The 27,491-nt window shown below is 37.7% G+C and overlaps 1 protein-coding gene across 1 annotated transcript in view; it reads left to right on the top strand.

Annotated features, from left to right (window-relative positions):
* ERP44 (endoplasmic reticulum protein 44) overlaps window positions 1-27,491 on the top strand; it is a 49,545-nt gene that overhangs the window by 7,114 nt on the left and 14,940 nt on the right. The window contains exons 2-5 of the mRNA XM_075212706.1: window positions 18,542-18,614; window positions 20,994-21,033; window positions 23,054-23,169; window positions 26,048-26,232. Coding sequence (XP_075068807.1) covers window positions 18,542-18,614; window positions 20,994-21,033; window positions 23,054-23,169; window positions 26,048-26,232 — 414 coding nt within the window. The remainder of the gene's footprint in view (window positions 1-18,541; window positions 18,615-20,993; window positions 21,034-23,053; window positions 23,170-26,047; window positions 26,233-27,491) is intronic.

Genomic DNA, 27,491 nt, shown 5'->3' with positions numbered 1-27,491 from the left:
CTTGGGCTCCCATGACCATGTCGCCGGTTCACCGGTCGTTCCATCTTTTGGTAGTTACTAACCACTGCATACTGGGAACATCCAACAAGACCTGCTGTGTTACAGATGCTCTCATAATTTGGCCCCTGTCAGTCTCCCAGATATTTACACTTGCCAGTTGTTCCTGCTTTCAACTCATCGACTTCAAGAACTGACCAGTTGCTGCCTAAATTATCCCACCCCTTAACAAATGCCATTGTAATTAGATAATCAATGTTGTTCACTTCCATTGTCAGTGGTTTTAATGTTGTGGCTGATCAGTGTATATTAATATCAAATAGTGGTTTTACTTGCTCTTTATGGGTACATCTCATGAGTTTCTGTATCTGTCTTCTGGGACTGCATACAATTACATATTTAGCCTTGTGGACTAAAGACTATTAATGTATGCTTCCTGTAGACTGCTAACCTTTTGGCAATCATGTACTATTGACAGATTAGAAATGTGGAAAATATCTAGAATACCCAGGGGATGAAAGCGAACCCTGAATCCCATAGGGTTTAAGCCTCAGGTGAAAGAGATAATGTCAATCTGGATTAGAGAAAAAGCTAAATATGTTTGTTAGGCATAAAAATAATTTCCTTATGAAAGTTAGGTGAAGTTTGCTGCTGGCAAAGTTCATGCTAAGGGAAGTGGTGAATGTGAGCCTGAATTGAATTTTCCACATATATTAGAACAAGTTGCATAACTGATTAGATTGTAATTAGTGGTAATATTTCCGAAGGGTAAAATAGTCTGCTTATTTTTTTTGAAAGTTACTTGAAAGTCGTTGCAAAATGTTAACATTAACCCCCTTTGTCAAATGGCCATTTAGAAGTGTCCACAATGGGGAGTCTCATGTTAAATGGATGGTTATGCATTTCTAGTAACCCGTTTGTTTACCACAGGTTTTTTCTCCATAGTTGACAGTCTCTGGGTCAGGAACTGGACTCATTACTGAAAACAAACGGCCACTGTAGATGGTGTTCAGTGACATTGGTTATTTAGCTTGGTGTGAGTAAAGCTAGAGAGCTACAGGGGAGATGCCAGGCAAAACAATGTATTCTGAATCTAAGAGGTATATTTACTAAACAGCGGGTTTGAAAATGTGGAGATGTTGCCTATAGCAACCAATCAGATTCTAGCTGTCATACTCTAGAATATACTAAATAATTGATAACTAGAATCTGATTGGTTGCTCTAGGCAACGTCTCCACTTTTCAAACCTGCAATTTAGTAAATATACCCCTAAGAGAAACTGGCATGTCAGCTGCAGTTACGTTCAGGTTATACTGAATCTACCAGTTCTAGCAATGTGGTAATCCTGAGAAGTTCCCATGGTTAATGAGGGGTTTGGGAGAAAAGGCCTGATTCAAATGACTAAAAAAAAGCTGTGTTGAAGAAATAAAAAGAATGCTGCAAAATTTAAAAACAAAGCAAATGTATGAATTATTGCATACATCCCACTTGGAAAGTTTGTTTCCTTAAAATAAATGTTTCCAGTTATTGTCAACATTACATGCTAAAAGGAAAATTGAGAGGGGGATAGCTGTGAAGAAAATTTGATCTTGGCTCTACAGTTGAAAAAACTGTCTTGTTTTTGTTTTATTTCTTTGTAGTTAAGTAGGTGTGAGACATATTAGCTTGGAATATATTACTGTTTAATTATACAGACACCGCAATAATATATATATATTTTCTTCTTCTGGCCAAGAGCAGTGACAAATGGACTCTTTAAAACGCCACATTTTTTGACCAGGAATCCACTGCTTCCTAAAGCAATGACAAGCTCTGTCCAGTTTATCATGAAAGTGAATGGGTAATGCTGTTCTCCTGTCCAATCCCACCAAAGTGATTCCACCAGGTTTTACCTTTTAATAAAATTGCATTTTTAAATAACGCCGGCAAATCGACAAAAATTGTCAGTTTTAGATACGTTGATTGATATATGCCCAGGTGTGTATCGCCCAATACTTTTAAACCAATTTTCATATTTTCTCTGTAAATTATTTTTACCTAGAATAACTCTCTATATGTCTGCATATGTGAAATTGCATAGCTTGTTTACGTTTGTTGTTTTTTTGCCACTAGATTGTAAACCACACTCAGGGCTTGACAAACATTGGTCACTATAGTACAGTGTTGGCTAACCTGTGACACTCCAGGTGTTGTGAAACTACAAGTCCCAGGATACCCTTCCAGCAATAAGCTGCTATATATTGGCAAATCATGCTGGGACTTGTAGTTTCACAACACCTGGAGTTTCACAGGTTAGCTAACGCTGCTATAGTACCTAAAATTGTGGCAGTGGTCCTAACACAAAGTATTTGGTATTCACATATTACTGCTGCCACCAGCTAGTCTGCACCAACTAGTCTCATGTTGACTAATGCTGCACCATGTCTCATGTTGAGACACATTGGCGTCTGTCAAGTGCTGGGAGTGGCTACAAGCAAGTGCCCTCTCAAAACCAGTTCCAGCAGCAGAATCATAAATGAAACTCCATGGTATGTCTGTGTTCAATGCTTTGTATAAGTTGTGCCTGTTCACAGCTGGATACTGTTTAATTGTTGTGCTTTACTGGGGATTTAATGCCTTTGTGGCGTAATATTTAGGGCACTGATTGATACACAATGCTCTTGTATTGCTGGCTATTTAAAGTGCTTGGTAAATGATATTCTTGACAAATGTTGCTATGCACAGTAATATGCTGGGCATTGCTGGTTATTTAAAGAAGTGATTCACTGCTGTCTTGCCTCGTCACTGATAATCCCCACTCACACTTGTAAGACTTCTCCTGTGTTGCTAACCATTTATTGATTTATTGCAACTCTACCATGCTCGATCAGAGTCTCCCACAACCTTCAAATCTTTAAATACTCGCTGAATAAACATATATTTATTAGAGCTTTCTCTAGTCCCACCTATACTACTCACAACTGTCCCAATCTCCACTCTAAACCTCACTCTCTTTTGTCTCAGCAGTGCCCTTCTGCCATTAGATTTTAAGCTCTCTCATGAGCAGGGTCCTCGCTAAGCTTTTGTATATTGCAAGTCAATGTCAATAATTCACTGTTTGGTATATATTCTTTTGGTCCACTTTTGGACATTTAAGGGAATATGATATGTCTGACATTAAAAAGCAGTGGTTATGCACTGGTCATTGAGAAAAACCCCCGCTCAATACTGATATGAAAATGTGAAATAATGTTAATGTGAGGTGCCGCCCTAAAATTTAAATTATAATAAGAAATTAAATAAAAAGGGCTGAAAATACAGTACTCTACATTAGAAAATGTATCATTATTATTAATCAAACAAATTTACATAAACATCAGATGGACACATTTGGATGCAGACAGGTAAAAAGTGACCAGTCAGCCAGAAATAAGGTCCTTCCAAACGCCAGCAGATTAGATAAACACTTACAATTAATGAATTCATAGCGTCGTCATGTAACCATTCATAACAAGTTACTAATATAATGCAACAATTAATCAATATCCCTGAATAAAAACTGTCCAAGTAGTAAAGTGAATTAGTGCAATGTTTTAATAAGGGCAAGCGGCTAAAATGCATAAATGCCTATATTGTAAAGGCAGATGGCAGCCAGCTAATAAGTTCATATGAGCTGTGAAGATGCCATGCATTCCAGTAGGCAAATTATTTTAGGACACAGCTTGCAATGTGCTAAAAATGTGGTTTGATTTTCTTTTATTAAAAAATGTATTAAGTTATTCAAATAAGTTGTCTGCAAGATCTCAAGGGTATCTATTCACATATTCTTTTTAATAAAGATATGTATCCCTATCTACCTTGTCTGTCTCTAAAAGCATTATTAAATACCCTAGTATGTTCACCCTTTATAGGAACTCTGGTGGAATGTTGAGCAAAAGGACTAGACACAATACGAATGTCATTAGTATGCTCAATTATATAAATCCCCAGTTAACATTGTCTTCCATGTGTGGGATTTATCACATGAGCATACTGCTTCATAAATTACTATTAATGTTTTACAATTCATAAATGACTTAATAGTTAAATTGTGTTCTCTGCTGTTTAGCAGAAACAAAAAATTGTGCACTTATTTGCTCGCTTATACAAATCCTCTGTTTATATTTTGGATTTATGTGGATTTGCTATATGAGCATAACAGAGATGTAATCAGTTATTTTTCTTTTAATGAGGACATCAATGCTCTTGGTAATGTAAGCCAAATGAAAATGCAATTTTCTATTGTCTTAAAAAGTTCTCGTTATCTGTGCTCAGAAAGGGCTTGAGTTTTTCTCTAGTATGTGGTGTAAAAGATTTCTAAACTGATAATTTATTAATTCGAAACATCCTCTTAAAATTATACTAACAAAAAATATCAGTATTTCAACTCCTGAGTTGATGGAATTATATTATGGTAACTCTAAGGCACTTGGACGATTTTTTAAATGAAGACAATTGCTGTGTGTATGTATATCAGTGTATGTGTATTGTGATAAAGCACGGCATTCACTGGAGTCTCACACAGCTTGGCTGAACCATTTCACTGTTTATTGGCAGTTGTCAGGATGGCTTAAACAGTTTCAGCAATGGTTACAGCAGACATTTTCAGTAAAGCATCACAATTCTACCACAACCCTATAGGTCTGATTAAACAGTGCTCTCACTACAAGCTGGCAACTAACTGGCATTGGTGATCCTGCCCACAAATGCAAAAAGTGTTTTTATCCTCCACCGAAGCACTACAAACAAATCACAGCAAACCAATTGCTATACCCATATGGTACATCTGTGTGTGTGTGTGCGCTAGAAGAATTACCCATAGGGGGTTTAACCCTGTCAGCAGTCTAGTAGTATATATTATTTTTTTTTATAAATTACTTTTGACTATTATGTTAATGAAATTAAGACATTTGACTAATAAGGATTGTTATTTGACTCTTGGCCAATAGAAGCTATGGTTCAGTTATTGAATAGTATTTTGCTTTGAGCTAGTTTTGCTTGTAAGGCATATGTATGTAGACCTACAAAGGTATATTTTGCCTAAGGTTCACAAAAATAAAATAAATCCTCCTAAGTGTCCTATCATTTCAAGGAATGGAGGCTAGGCAAAACACCTTGGCAAATACCTTTTTGTGAAAAAAAAAAAAAGTGAACCATTATTAGAGTTGTTGCCATCTTTTGTACTTTATTCTTATGATCCTCTTTACAAGATGGGTATCTGGTCTGCCTATCTGTTGGACTTGCTTTTTTGGATTTATAATTGATGGTACACTGTGCAAACAAATTTGTTGTATGGTCACGACTGTGCGTGCACAACTTGCACATGTCTTTGCTAGCAGGGGTAGACAATGGTGTTTATCATGCGTGAGTATGGGTCCTGTCTAGCCCTATGGTTACATTATATAGATTTTGTTTTGGAATTTTTGTTAAACCTTTTAAAAAGTTTCCTTAAAATATGATTAAATTACATTTCTTAACCTTACATCTTAACCTTCGTATTGATAAATTGACTCTTGTGTAAGCCTGGAGCAATGCAGATTCACTTTATGTCCCTAATTAAGGGATTCACACAGGCCGATGCCTGCATATTTGCAAGAATTATGCCAAGGGTTCTGACTTTCTGTAAGGGATTTGAAAAGTTCATACACAAAAAAAAAACTTGAAGGTTGAACTATGCATGTTTTTTTCAGTGTATACTGCTGAAATTGAAGAAATATTACTGGGTTTAAATAGAACTTTTAAATAGTAGTGACCTATGTAATGACACAACTTTTTTTTTTTTTTACATCTAGATTTGATTCATACATAGGCTGGATAAAAAAAAGACCTGTCCATAAAGAATTTTCATAAGATTTTTGGCTGCTGCTCCTGTACATTATTTCCCTAAGAGTGAATGGTATCTAAATAACTTATATGAATTTAATTACTGGTTACCACCTGTTCTTATATTATAAGCATTTACCGCCTGCCTATATTTATTAATACATTGGAATAGTGCAAACGTACTGTCCTTTTTATATTTGTTCTGTCTTTATTCAGGAATATTTGTAAATTGTTTTATATTGTTATTAAGTTGTAATTAAGGTATTTTTTTAAGGTTTCTGTTGGAAAGCACCAGCCTTGTTTTCCGAGTGTTCACTTAACAGCATTCTCTTTTTTTAAGTTTGACTTGTTTTCATACCAAATGGTTGTGAATGTGTTTGTTTGTTCTGTTTTTGTTTTATTTAAGTTATATAGTTCTGTTTGAAGAATTATAATCATGTAGATTATACATTTTTGTGGTACATATTTAGTGCTGTGTTGTACTGGTCATTGCTTGGTATTGTATTCAGGTTATTGCGAATAATAATTTATGAGCTCATTGCTTGGTAAAATATAATAGACAACTGTGGATGAATTCACTTTCCCCTACACAATCATAGGAAGAAATAACTTTAATATGTCAAATGTTGACAATTCTGAGGCAGGTTGCCCCTGTGATTTTTGTGACACAGGACATTGCATATTAATTGAGCATTTCATCAGAGCCTAGGTAGGGAAATCACCTTTAACCCCTACATTCTTTTGATTGAATGCTCTTGGGGGTTTCCCAATTTTAGACAACCCATACTTCCCTGTACATTTCACAAAGTACCTGAAGAAGGTGCTGACAACCGTTTCTCTGAATTCCGGTATCCGAGGAGAAGCACCATCGGACAAAATAAGGACAGCATTTAAGGTAAGAATTTACTTGCAATGCCATATCGTTCCATACTGCCAAAATTGGTGTGACTAGATCACTGATAAATAACTTATTTGTGGCTGGATCATGTGGAAATAATTTATTGTAGAAATGTATTTCAATCAGAGGTGCAGGCACCAATGTATAATTTGAAATGCACTTATCGTGTTACATTGGGGATGTGTTTTGTATGGAAGTGTCATTGTTTGGGTTTGTAAGGTTGCTAGAGGAAACCTCCAATTAGGCACATGTGGGGAGGGAGTCTGATAGCAGGAAATGCTAGCTAAAGCTGGGTACACACTACAGAGTTTTCCACCAACTTTTTATGCCAATCGACTTTACATCCGATCAATGGTCTGATCACTCGGTCCATGGACTACATACACACTAGGCTTGTTTTAGACGATAAAGGGAAGAGCGGCCATCCCGTTAGCGACTTTTTACAGCCATGTTGTTGTGAGCAATGATTTTAATTTTGTACACACTGAAGCAACATTTGCGGGGCATGTAACGATATACCAAGGACATTAGTGTAAAGGGGCAGAGCTTTCACTATAGTTAACACCCAAAACCGCATAAAAAGAGAAGGCAATGCTGTCTCTTTATTCATTCCTATTTTTAGCCTACAATGGATACAGTAGAAGAAGAAAAAGCAACTGCACTTTTCCTGCTTCCTGTGGCAAGAAGACTACAGGTACGGAACCAAAGAGAAATAAGGAGAAATAATAGATCTTGTTGGAGCAAAGATTGGTTCAAGAGGAGAGACACATTCTCTCATATGCCCCTGGTACAGGAGATGATAACCCTGATGACTGATGAATTTCCTTCGTATGAATGATGCCACTTTTCAGGAACTGCTCCAACTAGTAACCCCTATCATCCAGAGGGAAAACACCCATTTAAAGAGATCCATACCGCCAGAGCAAAGACTGGTGGCAACGCTAAGATTTTTGGCAACAGTGAAGAAACTGGCAAATCTGAAATACAGCACAGCTATTTCACCTCAAGCTCTTTGTATGATAATACCTGACACCTGTTATGCTATCATCGAAGTTCTCTGATCAGTATATGAAGGTTGATAAAAATAAATAGTATTCATTATAAAAAAAAAAAATAGAGGTTTATTACCATACATAAAATTAAAAAAAATGCATTTAACTTGTAAAGTGCAATGCAATAATTATCTGTACCAGAGCAACAGTTTATAATTGTTGGTAGTGCAAAATTTCGCTTGTGTCCATCCCAGATGTGTCCCCTGTGTAATGTGGCATCCTTCCTGATGTTATTGGTGTGGATGTCTTACACGGTTGAGACATTACGCTTTGTCCGCTCATGGTAGCATGCTGCAGCTGTGCTGTGTGAAATGTGTATAATTGTTTGTGTCTGTGGTTAGATGGGGAAATAACTGTGTCCGACCACAAATCTTCAGCGCTAGCCCTACACATGAGGTCGCACAGCAGCCACTCCATTTCATCTTGTATGCTCTTGCTACTACTTCTCATTTTGGTAGCTATTGTTGCTCCCAGGAAATCAAATGTGTCCCGTTCCTTTCTTTTTGTCATCAAAGTGTTAGCGCAATCAAGCATCTTTTCTGTCAGTGCATCACTTTTTTGTATTTCCCTTATTCTACGTCTTTTGCTTCTAAATGTTTTTCGCTAGTGTACCAGCTTTGGTCACGTCCTGGCTATCGGCAGTATGTTGGCTTTCATGTGCAGTGCTATTACTTGTTGTATCTTCCTGGCCTGCAGCATCCAGCAAGAGGCCTTCAGACAGGAGTGCAGGCTGAAAAATAGCAAAATTAAAATAAGGGTATGCAATTGCATGCATGCTCAAATCTAACCTATTTACAAGTCTTTGTCGATAGAAACTGAAACAGAGGAAGACTGGAAAGTGCTAGCTGAAGACTTTGAGAGACTATGGAATTTTCCAAATTGCGGTGGTGCCATTGATGGCAAACATGTCAGAATTATGCCACCATCAAACATTGGATCTTTCTACTTCAATTATAAAGGATTTTTTAGCATCATTTTAATGGCCATATTGGATGCAAACTATGAATTCTTATTTGTGGACATTGGGAAAAAATGGAAGAGTCTCAGATGGAGGTGCATTGGAGCATACTACCTTCCATAACAAACTACAAAGCAATGCCCTTAATATTCCATTTCAGAGAAGCACAAAATATGGGCTAAACTTTGTGTTTGTTGCACAACAATGTATTAAAACTGTACCCACAAAGAAATCTGAGCATTGATAGCCGTATATTTAATTAGACTGTCGCATGCTCGGCGTGTAGTTGAAAATGTCTTTTGGGATTCTGAGTAACAGGTTCCGAGTTTTTCATTCTGCCATAAACCTGCGTTTGGACAAAGTTGATAAAGTAGTGATGGCCTGTTGTGTTCTGCATAACTTTCTACGGCGTAAAAGCAACAGTGGACGTACCACTTAGGCCTATGTGGACACTAATGCCAAGGACATGGAGGTAGTGGACTTGATACCATTAGAGTGTGGACACTCTAGAAATAGTAGTACATTGGCTTAATTAAATCGGGAGGCCTACCTTACGTATTTCAACGGGGATGGTGTCGTGCCGTGGCAGAATGATTGCTTTTGACAAGTGTTTTTATATACATGTTATATATTTTCAATGTTTTGTTGATTCTTTTAACATGAATAAACCTGTTACATGACAACATCATAATGTACTGTATTTATTCTGCAGCTTGCAGGTATATCATATGCTTGCTCTACCTCTGTGGATGAACTGCTGTCTGTGGGCATACTGCTAGTGGACGTACGTGGTGTTTCTTGGTCCCTCACAAAGTGTAAAAGCTCAAAGTACCATAGCTTTGGCACATAAACGTCTTCAGCTGCAGCTCCTGATTTTTTTGGCGACATCAACTTTAATTATTTTTTATACACAGTCCTAAGGTTCTGCATTTTGCTTTTTGCCCATTCCACAGTTGCTTCAGGGTGATGTAGCAGACATGCTTTTTACCAGTTCTTGTATCGCCACGTTGCGCATTATTCTGTTTGCATAATCTTTGGATTTGATTTTCCACCAACATGGATGAGCCCTGTAGGTTTCAATAAAATCCTTCATTAGGCCAGCATTTGTTTTGTAAGCCATTGTGTTCTGTTTGGTTACAATAAAAATAAACATATTTTACATCTGATATACAATAAAGCAATGCAAGTACACATGTATGCACCTATCAGAAAGAACTTACACAAGGTTATTATACAGGAATGGGCATCACCCAGAATGTGCCATTCACTGATTGTTCCACAGCAGAAACGAACGCCCATGTCCGAGTGTATAAATTTGCAGAAGAGCCTGTCTGGTGTCGACAAACGTGAGAAGATGGCGGGTGAGGAGAAGCTGTCAGTGGGGGTTGCAGCTATGGAGACCCAGTCAGAGATGGGGCTGGAAGGGCCAAGAAATGTTGAAAAAGTTAAGGTGGGGCATGGAGATGTTCAAGACGAAGAAATAAAATTTGCTGCAGTTAAAGGAGCAAAGCCAATGCGCCCAAGAGAGGTGGAGATGATGGTAAAAGTACTGGACCAGTACAACTGCGACTGTCAAAAGCCAAAGTACAGAAAAGTTAATAATAGAAAGGAACTGATGATGCAAAAACTACTGCGATTACTGAAGAAAAAACTTGGAAAGAAAAGAAATAAATTCCAAGTCCAGAAGAGGTGGTCGGACCTTAAAAATAAAGCAGAAAGAAGACTGGATCGAATTCGTAGAAACATTTAAAAAAAAAAAAAAAAGTGAGTAGCACGTGTAGTGTACCTGTTTGAAGGACTTTATTTCATTCTAGTTTCACATGAAGCAATGCAAATGCCTGATTTGTAACATAGATTTCTTTTTGTCAGAACGAAGAATTAACGGTGAGAAGACCTGTTTAGATACCACTGTAACACCTGTTACCAAACAAGAAAAATTTATGTTGAATACCAAGATATGAAAGAAGTTATACACAAAGGTATTTCAATGAACATGTGTAGACCACTAAATGCTTTGGACACATATTTGTACCGTTATAATAACCAAAATGGCGCCTGTTTTCCAGAATCTATAGAGGTTAAGCCCGCTGTTGTTGCGATTGTTCCAGAGGGACCACAACACAAACTGATCTCGAGCAGTGTGCAAGGTGAGCAAATGAGACTAGTTCTGGTGTTTGATTAAGACTTTTATTAACTTTATTACAGATATAGAAGTTTAATGGTAAACATTTTTTATTTTCTTGTTTCCTAGATACCATCGTCATGTCCGATGAAAGTTCTGAGTGAGAATAAAACGTACTAAAGATATAACAGACATCAAGAAAAAAAAATTAAAAACCTTGAATACTTTTGTTGAAATGTAAATGCTGTTTGGAACTGTTCTGCCACAAACCAGTAGCACCTTTAAAGTGTAATACTATTTTTTTTAATTTGTAATATTCTACAATAAAAAATTTTGTACTTTTTCCTGCAATAAAACTGTTGCATTAACACTCTGTGGTTTATTCTGGGTATTTACAAATATTAGTTAATAAAGGTTAATATGATTTTATATAGTTTATAAAGGTATAAGTTTATAAAGGATAAATATGAATAGGTTCCCAATATAGATGCAAAGGGTAATAACACACGTGCTTTACACAAGTGTAATGGTCTGCAACCAGACAGGTGCAATACACATCTATACAAAACACAAGTCAGTGATGTGCAGATACCGCACCATGTGGGACTGGTACAGGCGTCACAAATTTACATACACATGCCCCCCCCCAGGTTGAGGAAGTATCGGAGGATTGTCATGGATCGGTCGGAAATTTATATACGCTACACAACAGAAAGGAGATTGGCACGAAAATATTGAATGGTACGCCCAACCAAATGAGGCGACAATCGTCCATTTGGGCAGACTTTCGACCATCGTGTCACTGCACACACTGACCCAAATTTCGAATGAGCGGTCGTATGTCGGCTGGTTGAACCGATTATTGGACAAAAACCCTGTAGTGCGTACCCAGCCTAAGTTTTTTGATGAAGTGTTAAATGCCTGTTCTGGCCAAAGGCCCAGCACAAGGTCGTTACTGTGTGGCCTTTTGTCCAGAGTGTTCAAACCTTTCTGAACATTGTAAACGGCATGTGATGCAGGAAACCACATTAAGTTATAGGATATCACAGATGAGTGTAAATATTGTTGGCTTTGAATTGCATTTAAATCCATGTTTGGTTAAACAAATTGCATCCTGATTCTAAAAATAACTCTGACCTCAAGGGGGCTTGCTTATCCAGTGAGGCTACGCTCAAATGTGTATAAAAACAGCACTGTTTTGTATTAAAAATTGTTCTTCTGATTTCATCTGACCTTGGCACTGGTACCTCCAATCAGTGTGACTGCAAATAAACATCACTTGCTTCACCTGCTTGAAAATATCATTCCATGCTGAAAATTCTGTGACCTACATATTAGACCCAAAATCTAATCCGTTCCCGGCTGTTTGGACCCAGCATTTCCGGTACCACCGCTCTGCCTGCTACCCTGCAGCTCTGGTCAGTGTGATAGGCCAGGGGGGATCCATCCACAGCCACTCTGATCCATAGTAAGAGGTCAGGAGTACTAGCCCAGGTACACCAGTAACGGGGTACACTCACAGCGTCAGTTACCCAGAAGAAACCCAGTACTGGATGCTGGTATTGAGTTCAGTGGTGGCAGCATTTGTAAGCCCCTCCCATTGCTGCAAGAGGGCGCATTTGGGATAACGATAGGGAACGATGGCAAAGTAAACCCAGCCGGTTCCCAGCAGCAACAGACAGGGTGGCATATGCGGCCCGTCCTGTCACAATTGGTGTTTCTGATCCAGTACCTCCAAACCCTCTCCCCAGAAGGGCTATAACAACTGGCATGTCTCATTGTGTGTTACTGCATTTGTATAGATGATTAACTTAAAGAGCATAGCGATATGTACTAGAATGGCATCTTTTTAAAAGTATACATAATCTGACACCGTATATAACCGATCCACCGTAGAAGCCAGGCACCATAAAGGTTTGCTTTAACTTTAAACTTTTTGCTAATAATACCTATTTAGAGCTGCAGTACATCAAGAACAGTGCATTTGTCCCCCCTATTTTTTTTCCATTGTTCCCTGTACACATGACTACACCCTGATGACAACCATTAATATGTAATATCGTTATGTTTGTCAAGTTCTTGTTTTCAGAATAAGAGGTCTGTGCTCATGACTAACCAGGGTACAAATGAACTGCATTTTGTCAGTTGAATATAGTCCTGATTGGATGGTGCAGTCTACCCCCACTCCCAGATTGGGCCACCCTGATCACATCTCACAGTAGGATTAGTCCAGTATTACAAGTGCTTATTTGAATTTGACAGGTGTGAAAATGGCTTTTGGCTCTTTACATAAAGAGAATAGGTTGGTGTATTCTCTCTGTGTCTGCCTGTGTATCATCGTTATTTTATGGTGTTGTGTAAACAGCTCTTTTAAGAGCAAAGCAAGGAACTGTCATGGAAATGTGCCCTTTCTGTCTAAATAATACTGTTACATATTATACAAAATTAAATCTTGAATTTCCATAGTAGTGCAAAACTCAGCTGATATATGTAGTCACTGGTGCTGATCTACTTTGAAGGGTAAAGACTGGTATGTAGAATCTGGTATCACTGTAAGGACAGTGGCATGCTGCTGTGGCACTATGTGGATAATGGTATACTGTGGCAGCAGTTGTCTGTACGTTGTGGGGACATTGGAGTTGATATACTGTGTGAGCAATGGTGCAAGTCTAATGTTGAACATGATTCGATTAGCCTGGCGTCTGCATGCAATTTTTGGCTATTTTTTGTATAATACCTTGAATTTATCTGCCTACTAAAAATATTTCCTTTTATAAAAGAGATGGTGTCAACTTTTTATCTTCTGGAGAAAATTCTCCAGACTTGGTAGCATTTCTCTTTCCAAAACTTCTTGGGTGTGGTAGCAGAGGAGAGAAACTGGAGCTATTAATGCAGTGTATTGGTGGTGATATTTTAAAAAAAAAAACTTGACTCAGCTGGTCCTTTGCATATCCACCTCTATCTGTAACTCTTGTATTGTGGTACATAATGTTGCTTTACATTTTTTTTGTTCTCCTTTTGTGAAGTAGGATAATGATCATCTTTTTATTGCTATTTGTCTTTTGAAAAGGTAGACATTGTGTATGTATCTAATGGAACCTAGCACTAATTAGATATTTTCATGATACCATTTTGTGATCTTTTTAATAGTAATTTGTGAATGTTTTTATTGAAATGTCTTAATTACTTGTGGTGTATATGTTACCATGAAAGACCGAAATTGGAGAATGTCGACTTTCACCAGTGAATGTCAACATTCACATAGTCGCTTGGTGTATGTCCGAAATATTTGTTAAATATCCTTATTTCTGACTTACACCGGTGAATGTCGACATTCACCATGCACTAATGGTGAATGTTGAACATGTTCGAGATTCATATTTCTTTCTCCGTAGCAATTAATGCATTTAACTTTTCAAGAAAAAGATCACAATCCACTCCAGTATCCATTCTGTATAAATTAGGGTATCGGAATCACTCATTCCACCAGAACACGGGATTTGACAGGAAACAACCTGTCGCCTATATGTCGGCTCCTCCCTTTTCGTCCTTCACCAGAGCATGTCTGTGATTGTCGACATACACCAGTGAGGGTCCGAATGTACAAGAATGTAATGAAATATTCGATCTTTCACCAACGTATTTGGTGTTTGTTGACATTCACTGGTGAAAGTCGACATTCTCCAATTTCGGTCTTTCACGGTAACATATATACACAGTACAGTAATCAGGCAAGGGTTGGTAAAGTGTGCTGCCCTTACAAATTTAACCACACGTATTCACCCCATAAATATCTTTTTTCAGTGCTTCAGATTTTTTTTCTCACTAGCATTGCAGTGGGTGTTTTGTCGTATAGCATTAATATTTCACAGTGACCTGCATTATTACACTTCCTGATAATGTGTAAACACGTTTTATTAATTTTATGTCGAAATCACTGTGCTTTCTCAGTTGTTTGTTGTTTTTTTTTTTGTTGTTTTTTTATATTATGTTAGATCAGGTAGATCAAATCTCTTTTGCTACGCCATCACCAACCATTGTTTCCATATCACCTTCAAGGCTCATAAACCTTAAATTTATAAAGATTTCTGTCTATAAGTGGATTCTGTATATAACTTCAATTGTGATTTAATGTTTTCCTAATGTATTTATAATAAATGACTGTATGGTCATATTGGATTTGGAAAAAGACAGACAGTTTCTGACTGGTTGACCACCTCTGAGCTAGAAGCTCTATGAACTAAGAACCAATAAATATCTGTAGATACTGAAGAGCCAACTTTACTTTTTATATGTGTATATGCATGTATGTATGTATGTATGTATGTGTATGTATGTGTGTATATATATATATATATATATATATATATATATATATATATATATATATATATATATATACATATATACACACACATACCATTCACACAAACATTGGTGACAATGTACATAAAGTGTAACATTTCCAACATCCTGCTAAGCAAAAAAAAAAATATCCTTCCAGCATGTCCCATCAAATCTCAACATTCTCCTTACTTACCTCTTGCACAGCCACTGGAGCCCTTGAAGAGTGAGGAGAGAGAGCATGCTGCACACTCTCCTCCTCCTCTCTGATTGGTTTGTCTGTGACACTGTGACCTTTCTGCATTGTGCAGAAGAAGTCACATGACCAGGGAATCAACTAGTTGTGTTTCTATCTCCCCCTGCTGGTCCCTGGAGCACCAGGAGGGGGTTGTGCTCATGGTTGGGAGCCACATTTCAAAGTTCAAACAGCTGCATGCATCTCGAGAGCTGTGGGTTGGCTACCACTGCTCTAGAAGATTAACACATGGAGATTTTAGTTCTTGAATTGAATTGAGCCAGAGAAGTAGACCAGAAACGGATGAAAAGATGGACTTCCCATGGATGAAAAATAATTTATTAAAATTTTTACATAAATAAAAAGGCTGAAATAAAAGAGTACAGTTGTTTATGCTGTATTCACCCTCCCCCCAATTCCTAATTTAAAATCTCCTCCAGACTGCCATCCATCTTCTCCAGGGCAGATGATTTACATTACATAAGTCACTAGCTGGGCTATGTCAGAACTCCAGAGGGTTCATAAGCAGGTAATCGCATTAATAAAGTTGAAATTGTAATGAATTTAAAAACTAAGTTTTGAATACTTTGTGAAAAATCTACCTAGGAGATGACAGAATTTATATTTTTTAATTCCAAGATTAATACAAAGATTTGTCTAGTAAAACTTTTTGTACTAAGCACACATTTTAAAAGCTTCTCATTCAAAGTGTAAATAATAGAATTTAGAAAGCAGTCTTACACAATTTGATTCATAAATCCTATAGACAGACCAAAAGAAATGTGTATCGGTGCATTCCGAGGACCATATATTAAAACATATTCAAAACTTATTGATATGCATTAAATATGCTTATTGATATGCATGAAAAACATATTTTATGTCCGAATGTTTTCATGTCAACATAGAAACAATTAGCAATATATTTAAAATTGTATAGTAGTACTGAGAAACCAGAATATTAACGGTTAAAACTAGCAGATACAATCTGCTGTTGCGCACTGCCAGCTCCAATTATTATTTGAATATACTTTAGTCAATATGGGATAGCAACATAGAAAGTAGGACTAGGAATCACTGCTATTTAATATACTGTTAGCAGGACCCTTATACCGTCCCTCAATTTGCCAAAGTGAGATTATGGTATCCTGCTTATAATGCCAATGCAATCAAATATCTACTCTATTTGAGCACATTACTATGTGTTATCGCATTGAGTATAACCATGCCATTGCCAACAGATATGATAGATATGAGGGACCCTATTATAATTAAGACTGCCCAAAGCTCTGGTAAGTATGTAGAGCGTCTTACGTATGGATTCTTTAACTTCCCCCTTAATACTGATTGTATCCGTGTACAACAGCTTGTCCGGGGTTAGCGAATTATGTGGTTAAGATGTACTATAGATTACTATAGGATGATAAAGCCATCAAAAGAAGGACTAGCAGTCACTGCTGTTAATGTATTGGTAGCGGGACCCTTAATCGTCCTCTGACACACTAAGATAAAACTTAGGTATCGTATTAATAGTACCATTGCCTTCAGATTATCACTCTATAGAGTCACACAGCTAGGTGTTATCTGATAAACTACAGCTGTACCACTACAGATTAAGACTATCTTTAGGAGTCCTTTTGTGGCTACAACCACCCCAGACCCTGGTAAGTATACGGGGCGTCCTCCATGTAGATTTCTTAATTTTCCCCTTCAGTACTGATAGCGCTAGTACTACGGCTGTCCCAGGGTTAACAGATTTATACCTGTCTGTATATGGGTTCCACCCCTAAATACTGTCCCTGCAGGCAGGCTAAAAGGTATACTAATGATATTTGTGTTTAAATTTTTAATCTAATATCATGTAGAAAGCCGGCGTGTAATCAACATTTTTCTAGCTTAATACTTTGTATCATGCATGCTCATAATTTATTTTTACATGCATTATAGTAAATTCTGCCTTGCGCAGGTGGGAATATTTAATAGAGACTATGAGAGCAACAGTTACCAAGGATACTTTATTCTGTGAGAATCCAGGTCAACATGTTTTTGTTTTACAACTCCTCACTCCAATTTGTTCAAAAAAAATCTTTGTTTTTCAGTTAATCCCAATATCAAATCATTAGATATGTGATTAATACTTACAAAGGTGTTCTTTATTATGAAGACGGTTAAACTGTGAAATTCCTTGACCCAAGAGGTTGTGATGGCAAATTCATTGGCAGAATGTAATCTGTATTTGATGCCTTTCTAACACGAAAAGTATCTCTAGCTTTAATTAGTAGTGGAAGTTATGGGAGTTGAGTCAGGTAATTTCCCTCTTTGCCATATTTGGCTCAGGAAGGAATTACATTTTTCCCCATTGTGAAGCCAAATTGTCAATGATCACACTTGGGGGTTCGTTTTGGGGTCTCGACACAATTGGAATTTCTAATAGCCCTGGGGGCAAGGGGGTGTATGTTTGTTTGAACAATGTCAAATGTAATGACAATGCATTGCCAAGCTTTGTATCCAGCCTATGTGGGCCTCCTGTTTTGGATGTGTGTCTCTGTCTGTCAGTTTGTTTCCAGGAGTGGTTTCAATATGTTGTATAACTATCTTGAATTATAACCAACTTCTCTTGCTCTATCTCACATATGATTCTGAGTGTATTTTATTCAGTATATGTGGACATCTAAATCTTAAAAGGTTACATGCTTTAATGGATATGTTTGTTTATTTAAAAAAAAAAAAAAAAAAGTATGCAGAAATAGTGAGGTACCCACTGAGAACACTGAGAAATATTTTAAAAAATCATCCATTTTTGCATATTTGCTGCAATCTCTGCTTTCCATTTTGACTGCAGGATTTGTAGGCCCAGGTTTTGCAGGTTTATTGTTTATAAACTACTACTTGCTGTTTCTTCTTAAAAGCAAAACAATAAAAGGTTATTTGTTGAGTGTACAGAGGAGATAAGTAATAATTATATGTATAGATGTATGAAAATAAGAAATAATATAAAGACCATATATTATTAAACTGATCACATACAGAAAATCAAGCAGCATTTAGCACTATTTTGATTGTTTTGTTTTGGGTTTTTTTCATTGTTTACAGGCAGCATGGGCTTGCACTCCAGTAAAAGGTGACATCATAAGTCTAGAAAGTGGCAACATAGATGACCTTTTAGGCAAGTACTTATCTGTTTTTTAAATGTTATTTTTCTTCCCCCTAACCCTCCACACCCCCTCCTCCAAGTATGCAGTGTTCACTCTACCAGCTCAGGACATAGGCCACGACTGGAATTATAAAGGAGAATATGATGGGATCTGTCTATATAATCTAATATATAGAATATATACAGTCAATTAGCTGAGCAGTATTCAAGTGTCATAACTCATCTCGATTTGAATAGCTTGGTTCTTGACTCTCCCAATCAACTTTTCTCTGGATTTTTGTTAAATTTGTCACTATTCCAGCACCTATCTCTGCTTTCAATATTAACACCTCATATTTCATTCTATCCAAGCACTTCATTAACTCAATATTCATTTTTGAGTATCCACTACCGCTCCTTAATTCTTATACCATCTGTCTCCCTAACTTAATTGGTATGAGTGCTCAGTTAGTTAGTCAATCTTGTTGTTTCTGAGTAATTTATTCAAATCACCTACTCCTTCAATCAATTCAAGCTACTTAGTCATTGTATATGTACCCATTTCCTAGCCTTTTATTTAATTCATATTCCTATTTCAGTACTTGGCCCCTTCATAAGATTCTAATCTCTCAATTTGATTTGAACACCTTACTGCCCCAAGCATTAATTTCTTGAGAATGCACCATTGCTCCATAGTTCTTAATCTTAGACCGGGAACACACTACAGAAATTTTCTCCTGATGTGTTATCTATAATGATTTTACGAACGACTGAAAACAAAATAAAAGTCCAGATCAGCATGCTGATTCATGTGTACACACTATACACATTTTACATGATTTACTGTCAGGTATGTGCTCTTCATCTGTCATAACCATCGGCTGAAAAGATCATGACTTTGCAAACTCTATGGAGATCCTGATTGTGAGTGCATACACACTGCAAGATTGGAACGTCGTATTTCCTACAAAAAACAAGATCTTTAGTTCAATTTAAAAATCAAATGAAAGGATATGTGCTTTGGAACGATCCTTGTTCATCGTTAGAGCGTACACACTAAGGCTAGGTACACACTACTAGAAAATTCTAACAATTGGCGATTTACCAACGACGGAAAAAAAATGCAGATTCATGTGTACACACTGTACACAATTACTTTCAGACCTGTGCTCTTCATCTGTCATAACTATTGGCAACAAGTGACAGCTGTCCTGGGTTATGGTATCGGTACAATCGGTGTCAGTTCCCTGTCACAGAAAGAATTTTAGCAAGCAGCAGCACTCCATTTCCTGGCAGATAGGCTCCAACTGACCTCTCCACTTTCCCAAGGGTTAATTCTGAGGCTAGCCCTGGCCATAGTGCCAGCTTTGTTCCAGTGGAGCTGCCACGTGTGACCGGGTCTCCTATGGTGTCACGGCAGCTCTGCATTGTGGGGTGCACTCTGATCTCTCACCCAGGAACCGCAGCAGATGCTCCTTCCGGGCTTCCTGTATCCAGATTGAGTTCCATATGGATATTGGTGGAGAGGTAAGTTATGCTGCTTCCTACTTTATATTAAATTGTCATTCCAATTCTGCAGAGTGCATACACACTGCAGAATTGTTCCATCATTAAACGAGATTTTCAGTTCAGATTGAAAATATTGATCAACAATTTTATGTCCTTTGAAACGATAGTCGTTCATCATTCCAGGGTACAAACTACTGTGATATCGGGCCAATCAGTCATTTATCGTCTGATTTAGCCCCATAATCGTCTGAAAGCACAATAGCGTATACCCAGCCTAATGCGATATCTAGCTGCACACTCATTTATCGGGTGATTGGCCCTATAATCGGCTGAAAATACTAGTGTGTACCCAGCCTAATTCCCTACTTCATATCCTATATTCAATTAGAGTACGGTTTTCCATAGTCCCTTATTCATTTATTGTTCCAAGTTCACTGTACCTTTTGAATTTCCTTCAGTTCATTTGTTTCAACAGGCCCTATACCTAACTTTGCATTGGACCATTCGTTTCCCCTTTTCCACCTCTTGGCAATAGAAATGGGAAACATTGTAAAGTGGATAATTGTTATCTCGCCATTTTGTACCACTCACTGTGCAGTCCATCCTAAAAACGACTGTTTTAATATTGGTTGAATCCATTGCCATGAAAATTTCCAAAACCTCTCCTTGTCATATCTCTTCGCATGTTAATTTCTATTGTTTTTCCTAATTCCAGATAGATGATCATTATGGAAAGGGGTTGAACCATTGTTTTTCTGTATGTTTAACTTTTGCTGTCCCTAACCACAATGTCCTATATGTTCCTGTTAAAAATGCAAACTATTCTAAAAAAGTTTGTAAACATTTTCCCCAGTATTTCTAAAACACTTGTTTTTTTTTCCCCCTTTTTTTTTTTTGCTGCAGGTAATGCAGATGTCGCTTTAGTTAACTTTTATGCGGACTGGTATGTTTCTATATTGTTTCTATCTTTTTATATGTTGTTTCCATACCTAGGAACCTCATGTTTTAGTTGTGGTATTCATAAACAGATATAAAAAGGGCACAGCTACTCTTATTTGTGCCAGGTACAAATGCCTAAATGATTCAAGCATAATGCTAACTAAATGTGGGAATTTAAAAGGTTGTAACACTGACTACCATTAGCTCTTTTGCTGTTGATCAAGTATTGAGAGTGTCCTATTCGGTTCTGTGCAGACACTTTGTGGTAAAATGTTAAAATTAAATAGAAAAAAATAAGTGATACCAGCTTTATCATCTTGGACTATTTACATTTACAGTCATGGCCAAAAGTTTTGAGAATGACACACAAATTATGTTTCACAAAGTCTGCTGCCTCAGTTTTTATAATGGCAATTTGCATATACTCCAGAATCTCATGGAGTGATCAGATGAATTGCAATTAATTTCAAAGTTCCTCATGACGATGAAATTTATCCCAAAAACATTTCCACTGCATTTCAGCCATGCTACAATAGGACCAGCTGACATCAAGTCAGTGATTCTTTCGTTAACACAGGTGAGAGTGTTGATTAGGACAAGGCTGGAGATCACTCTGTTATGCTGATTAAGTTAGAATAACAGACTCAAAGCTTTAAAAGGAGGGTGGTGTTTGAAATCATTGTTCTTCCTCCGTTAACCATGGTTAACTGCAAGGAAACACGTGCAGTCATCATTGCACAAAATGGGCTTCACAGGCAAGGATATTGCTGCTAGTAAGATTGCACCTGAATCAACCATTTATCGGATCATCAAGAACTTGAAGGAGAAGGGTTCAATAGTTGTGAAGAAAGCTTCAGGGCGCCCAAGAACGTCCAGCAAGTGCCAGAACCGTCTCCTAAAGTTGAACCAGCTGCGGGAGCGGGGCACTAAAAGTGAAGAGCTTGCTCTGGAATGGCAGCAGGCAGGTGTGAGTGCATCTTCACGGACAGTGAGGTGAAAAGGTTTGGAGTATGGCCTGGTGTCAAGAAGGCCAGAAAAGAAGCCACTTCTCTCCAGGAAAAACATCAGGAACAGACTGATATTCTGCAAAAGGTGATGGGATTGGACTGCTGAGGACTGGGGTAAAGTCATTTTCTCTGATGAATCCCTTTTAAATTTGTTTGGGGCATCTGGAAAAACGCTTCTCCGAATAAAGAAAGGCGAGTGCTACCATCAGTCCTGTGTCATGCCAATAGTAAAGCATCCTGACACCATTCACGTGTGGGTTTGCTTCTCAGCCAAGGGAGTGGGCTCACACACAATTTTGCCTAAGTATACAGCCATGAATAAAGAACGGTACCATCCTCTAAGAGCAACTTTTCCCAACCATCCAAGAACAGTTTGGTGACGAACAATGCCTTTTCCAGCTTGATGGAGCACCTTGCAGTAAGGGAAAAGTGATAACTAAGTGGCTCGGGGATCAAAACATCAAAATGTTGGGTCCATGGCCAGGAAACTCCCCAGACCTTAATCCTATTGAGAACTTGTGGTCAATCCTCAAGAGGCGGGTGGACAAACAAAAAGACACACATTCTGACAAACTCCCAGCAGTCAGTATGTGGCCCAGAAGTTGATTCACAGCATGCCAGGACGAATTGCAGAGGTCTTCAAAAAGAAGGGTCAACACTGCAAATATTGACTCTTTGCATAAACTTAATATAGTTGTCTACAAAAGCCTTTGACTCTTATGAAATGCTTGTAATTTTACTTCAGTATACCATAGCAACATCTGACAAAAAGGTCTAAAAACACTGAAGCAGCAAACATTGTGAAAACCAATACTTCTGTCATTCTCAAAACTTTGGCCATGACTGTACATTGTGCAGCAAAATTATTAAATGGAAGTGTAAATTTTTGATTATGCATCTGAAAACGTGACACATTTAGTTATTTTTGTGAAAATGTAACTCCATTAAAACATATATTGTTTGCTTTAAACTTTGTATATGTTGGTCAATCTAATATAATTTTTTTTTTTCATGTAGGTGCAGATTCAGTCAAATGCTGCACCCTATATTTGAGGAAGCTTCCAATATAATTAAAGAAGAATATCCTGATAAAAATAAAATTGTTTTTGCCAGAGTTGATTGTGATCAGCATTGTAAGTTCTAACTGTTTCATTCAAAACTATCATGGATCTCTTTGGTTGTTTTGTCTCGAAGAAATTTTACATTATCAATGCCATAGTTTGTGTATTAGCTGAATATAATCCTTTTATTACATATAAAGTCCTTGCTACAACAAAGTAGTAGGGATTTTAGTATGTGCATAGGATTTCACTTCTCCTTAACTCCATCCAATCACAGCAAATGTTTCTTATAAGCAGTGTAGATTCTCTTTTTTTTGCTTTAGAAATTGTTTCTCACTCTTCTAACTCAGGAAATATACTTCGATCTTCTATTACCCAATGTATTTTTTTTTTTTTAACGATCTTCCTACAATGGTTTTATTTTCTTCATGGAAACCAAATATCCAATCTGTTAGGCATTGGTTTCTTCATGGACTCTGATAAATTAGCTTCTCTCTCCCTATTGTTTTCTTCTTCTTTTAAATCCATTCTTCCACGTGGATAATATTTCCTGTGTCTGGCTGCCACGCTCCCACAAAGCATAATAGATTAACCCCCCATGCTTAATAGATAACAAGGTGTTCTTTTCTTCAAATGCTTCCCCTGTGTCTCTTCTGGTTGTAGACAATGTTTCATATGCATACAGCACTTTGTTCCAAAAGTTTTCTAGCTTATCTTGGTATTATTTTGCCTGCTAAAGACTTTTCAGATGAGGTTGTTCTGTAGATATAATTTTTTGTTTAAGCAACACTGTATTGTGGAGCACTGCTTTGGTATCTTCTAAACTCTAATAACATTGCAGCAATATGTGGATTTACAAGCCGTTCGATCACATCTTCTGGGTCTCCAGGTTTTGCCTTGATTTAAACAGCACCAGTACCTCTTCTACTTCTTAATGATGGTTCTGACAGGGTAAATTCCTAACTGGAAGCATTTCGCTATATTTGTATAGCTTTTCTCTGCCTTGTAACTCTGAGTTATCGTTGTTTTGAAGTTCTCAGTCAGTTGCTTAGAAGAACTTGCATGCTTGTTGAGAGGAGGCATAATATCCTTATATATTTTCTGACCCTTCTAATCTCTCTCTTTCTCTCTCAATCTCTCTTTCTCTCTCAATCTCTCTCTCTCTCTCAATCTCTCTCTCTCTCTCAATCTCTCTCTCTCTCTCTCAATCTCTCTCTCTCTCTCTCTCAATCTCTCTCTCTCTCAATCTCTCTCTCTCTCAATCTCTCTCTCTTTCAATCTCTCTCTCTTTCTCTCTCTCTCTCTCTTTCTCTCTCTCTCTCTCTTTCTCTCTCTCTCTCTCTTTCTCTCTCTCTCTCTCTTTCTCTCTCTCTCTCTCTTTCTCTCTCTCTCTCTCTTTCTCTCTCTCTCTTTCTCTCTCTCTCTCTCCTTACAATCTAAATCCCCTAACATATACACACACACACAGACCGAGAGAGTCTAAGGGTAATTTAATAGCAGCCAATTAACCTACCAGTATGTATTTGGAGTGCGGGAGGAAAGCGGAGCACTGGGAGAAAAAACAGGCAAACACGGAGAACTCATGACCCTAGTGATGTGACGCAGAAGTGCACCTAGAGATTCCTTAAATACTGGATTGAGGACCTTCGCCAACAAAGCTACCTGATTTTCCCACCCCTGCCCATTTTATACACTGAACTAACTAAGGGTAACAATAAGGGTGGGATTATTTTTTGGTGCCAGTATCTTACTGGATTGTCAGATGTCCCCAAACATGTTTCTCAAACCAAGTGGGAGACTGATCCTAACATCTCCCTCTCCCCCAAGCAGTGGGGTATTATATACAGTAACTTGTCTCAAAATGTACCAATCATGTTGAAATGCTAGTTAAATTACTATACCGAACTTATCTCTCCCCTGCCCGTCTCCAGAAAATCTGGCCTAATCACTCTAAATTTTGCTGGCGTAATTGTGGCGACCTTTTGCATGTGTTCTGGTTATGCCTGTTATCCAACCCTTTTGGCATGAGGTATTTGACTTAGCCCGGAAAGTCTCATCCATTACATTAACTCCAACACTTACCATGGCCCTTTTACACCTATATCCCTATCAGCTGCCTAAACATTATAGATATGTATGGTGACGTATTTTAATAGCTACAAGGTCGGCGATAGCTCAATTTTGGAAAAAATTATCTCCTCCTACACTCCATAAAATAATTGCGAAAATTCATTTTAGCTTCTGTATGGAGACTTTGGATGCTCAATATTCTATGTCTCCGTCTTCCCCCATTGTTAAGTGCAAGTCCTGGCATGTATTTTCAACAGAGAGTGAGGGCTCTAGACTTATCCACCCTAGTGATTCGTCCAACTCTCTAAACTCCACTACATCCATTACACTCCTAGATGCCAACCAAGATTTACCTGTTACACTAACATCTGACCATTTGACTATCTAGAGATCCTTTTATGATGTGCATTACTGAATATTATGTTGTCAAGTATACTTTGTAATGTCTGCTTCCCACTCTATACCCTTCCCTTACTCCCTTTTTTTCTGTACCCCTCCCCCCTTTACTACTAGTAATAATGTAATAAAAACTATTTATGTTAAAGTAGCTGTAGAAGCAATGCAAAATTTATTGATTACGAAACTTCCCTCCTCGCCCATCCCAGGTGTTAATTTAATACGATACATATATATAGCGATTTAATAGAAAAAAGAGAGAGCTCTGTTAACGGTTGCATAGCAAATCTGTGAAATGTGGTGTGGTTGCAAAAATTATAAATTATCCCAAGCAATGAAAAGATTATATAAGGTGAAGCTGGTAGCCTTTACAGGTTGTTATGGTGACTACTCTAAAGCCTATATAATAAAAAACATATTTGATTTTTTTTATTAGCCAACAATACATTAAGTATCATGTTCCTAAAATGTTCTCTCCTTTCAGCGGATATTGCTCAAAGATATAGGATAAGCAAGTATCCCACATTAAAACTGTTTAGAAATGGAATGATGATGAAGAGAGAGTATAGAGGTCAACGTTCAGTAACTGCTATTGCAGACTATATCAGACAGCAAAAAAGCGATCCAATCCGGGCAGTTGAAAACCTGGAGGAACTAAAAACTATTGATGTGAGTATTTTGTAGTAGCATTTAATAGCCTACATTTACGTCTATTGTATTCGATAAAGAATTGGGAGGGCTGTAATTGTTCTTGAACTCTTGCTTTTTTCAGTTTGTAATTATACTCTCACTCTATAATTTTAATGATATTATAATAAAAATATATTTGATTGTCCAAATTAATTCCATAATATGATTAATAGTTAATCCATTTTAAAGGGTATATTTTAAAGGATATTGTTATATGTGTTTTTACTGCAGGACACTAATTGCACAAACTGACTGTATATGGTCTGGTACTGTTGGCATAGATATCGATAGGTACATAGATATCATTCTTATGTAGGTGTAACTTATCCTTGTAGTGTGTATCTAGTCTGTGTGTAATGTAGAACAGACCAGTTGTCCTTGAAGTTCTGATCTGGTGTGGTGTCGTTCTTGTAGCTGCAGGGGCAAATGCAGGATTTGTAGAGGGGGGCTTCCATGCCATGCTGCCAGTGTCGTGACAAGCATGCATGGGGGCGTGTCTATAATTTTACACCATGCTTGGTTGATCTCCCAACTCTTCCTATCACTATCAAATACACGGGCAATGCTGCGTACACTACTGTTAGGTGCACGCAGCTCTCCCTTTTGGAGCAAAGCCATGTGAAGCGCAACATGCCTCCCAACTGTCCCTACAGTCAGTATAAAGTCCTGACTGAGAGTGTCAGAACAGTTGGCAGAGTGTCCTGCTCTCTTCTACCTGTTCTTGCTGCTTTCAATACTTGTTGCTGGTGCTCGTGTCCTAAGCTCAGTTGCTGCTTGTTTGGATCCTGGAATGTTGGGTCCCTGTTTGGAAATAGGACAGGTATAAGTGAACACAGTAGGACTCTCACCCCCAAAGCAGCCACGTTTAATAATTAGGCCGCCCATTAACCAACCCGGACAGTATATTAATGTCATTCACCTTTAATAAAAAGATCCACCCCCCCCCCAACAACCACCCCAACATTAAATTAATAGTATTTACATTTAATAAATAAACCATTTTCCTCCAAAACAAGACTTAATTAGCATTAAATTTTAAGGAATAGCTCTCATTCTCCCCACACTCAGCCACACATAGCACCCAAACCATCCCAGCATTACATGAATAGTCCTATCATTCCACCCTTAATAGGTCCACCGTAACCCCACTATTAAATTAAATATCCCCAACCTTCACCGACCAATAAATTAAAAGCTCCCACACTCAACTTACCATGAAATTAATATTTCACACCACA

This window comes from Mixophyes fleayi, chromosome 5, assembly GCF_038048845.1.
Source record: "Mixophyes fleayi isolate aMixFle1 chromosome 5, aMixFle1.hap1, whole genome shotgun sequence".
Taxonomy (NCBI): Eukaryota; Metazoa; Chordata; class Amphibia; order Anura; family Limnodynastidae; genus Mixophyes; species Mixophyes fleayi.
Note: the sequence above shows the minus strand (reverse complement) of the source record. Positions and strands in the feature narration are given on the sequence as shown.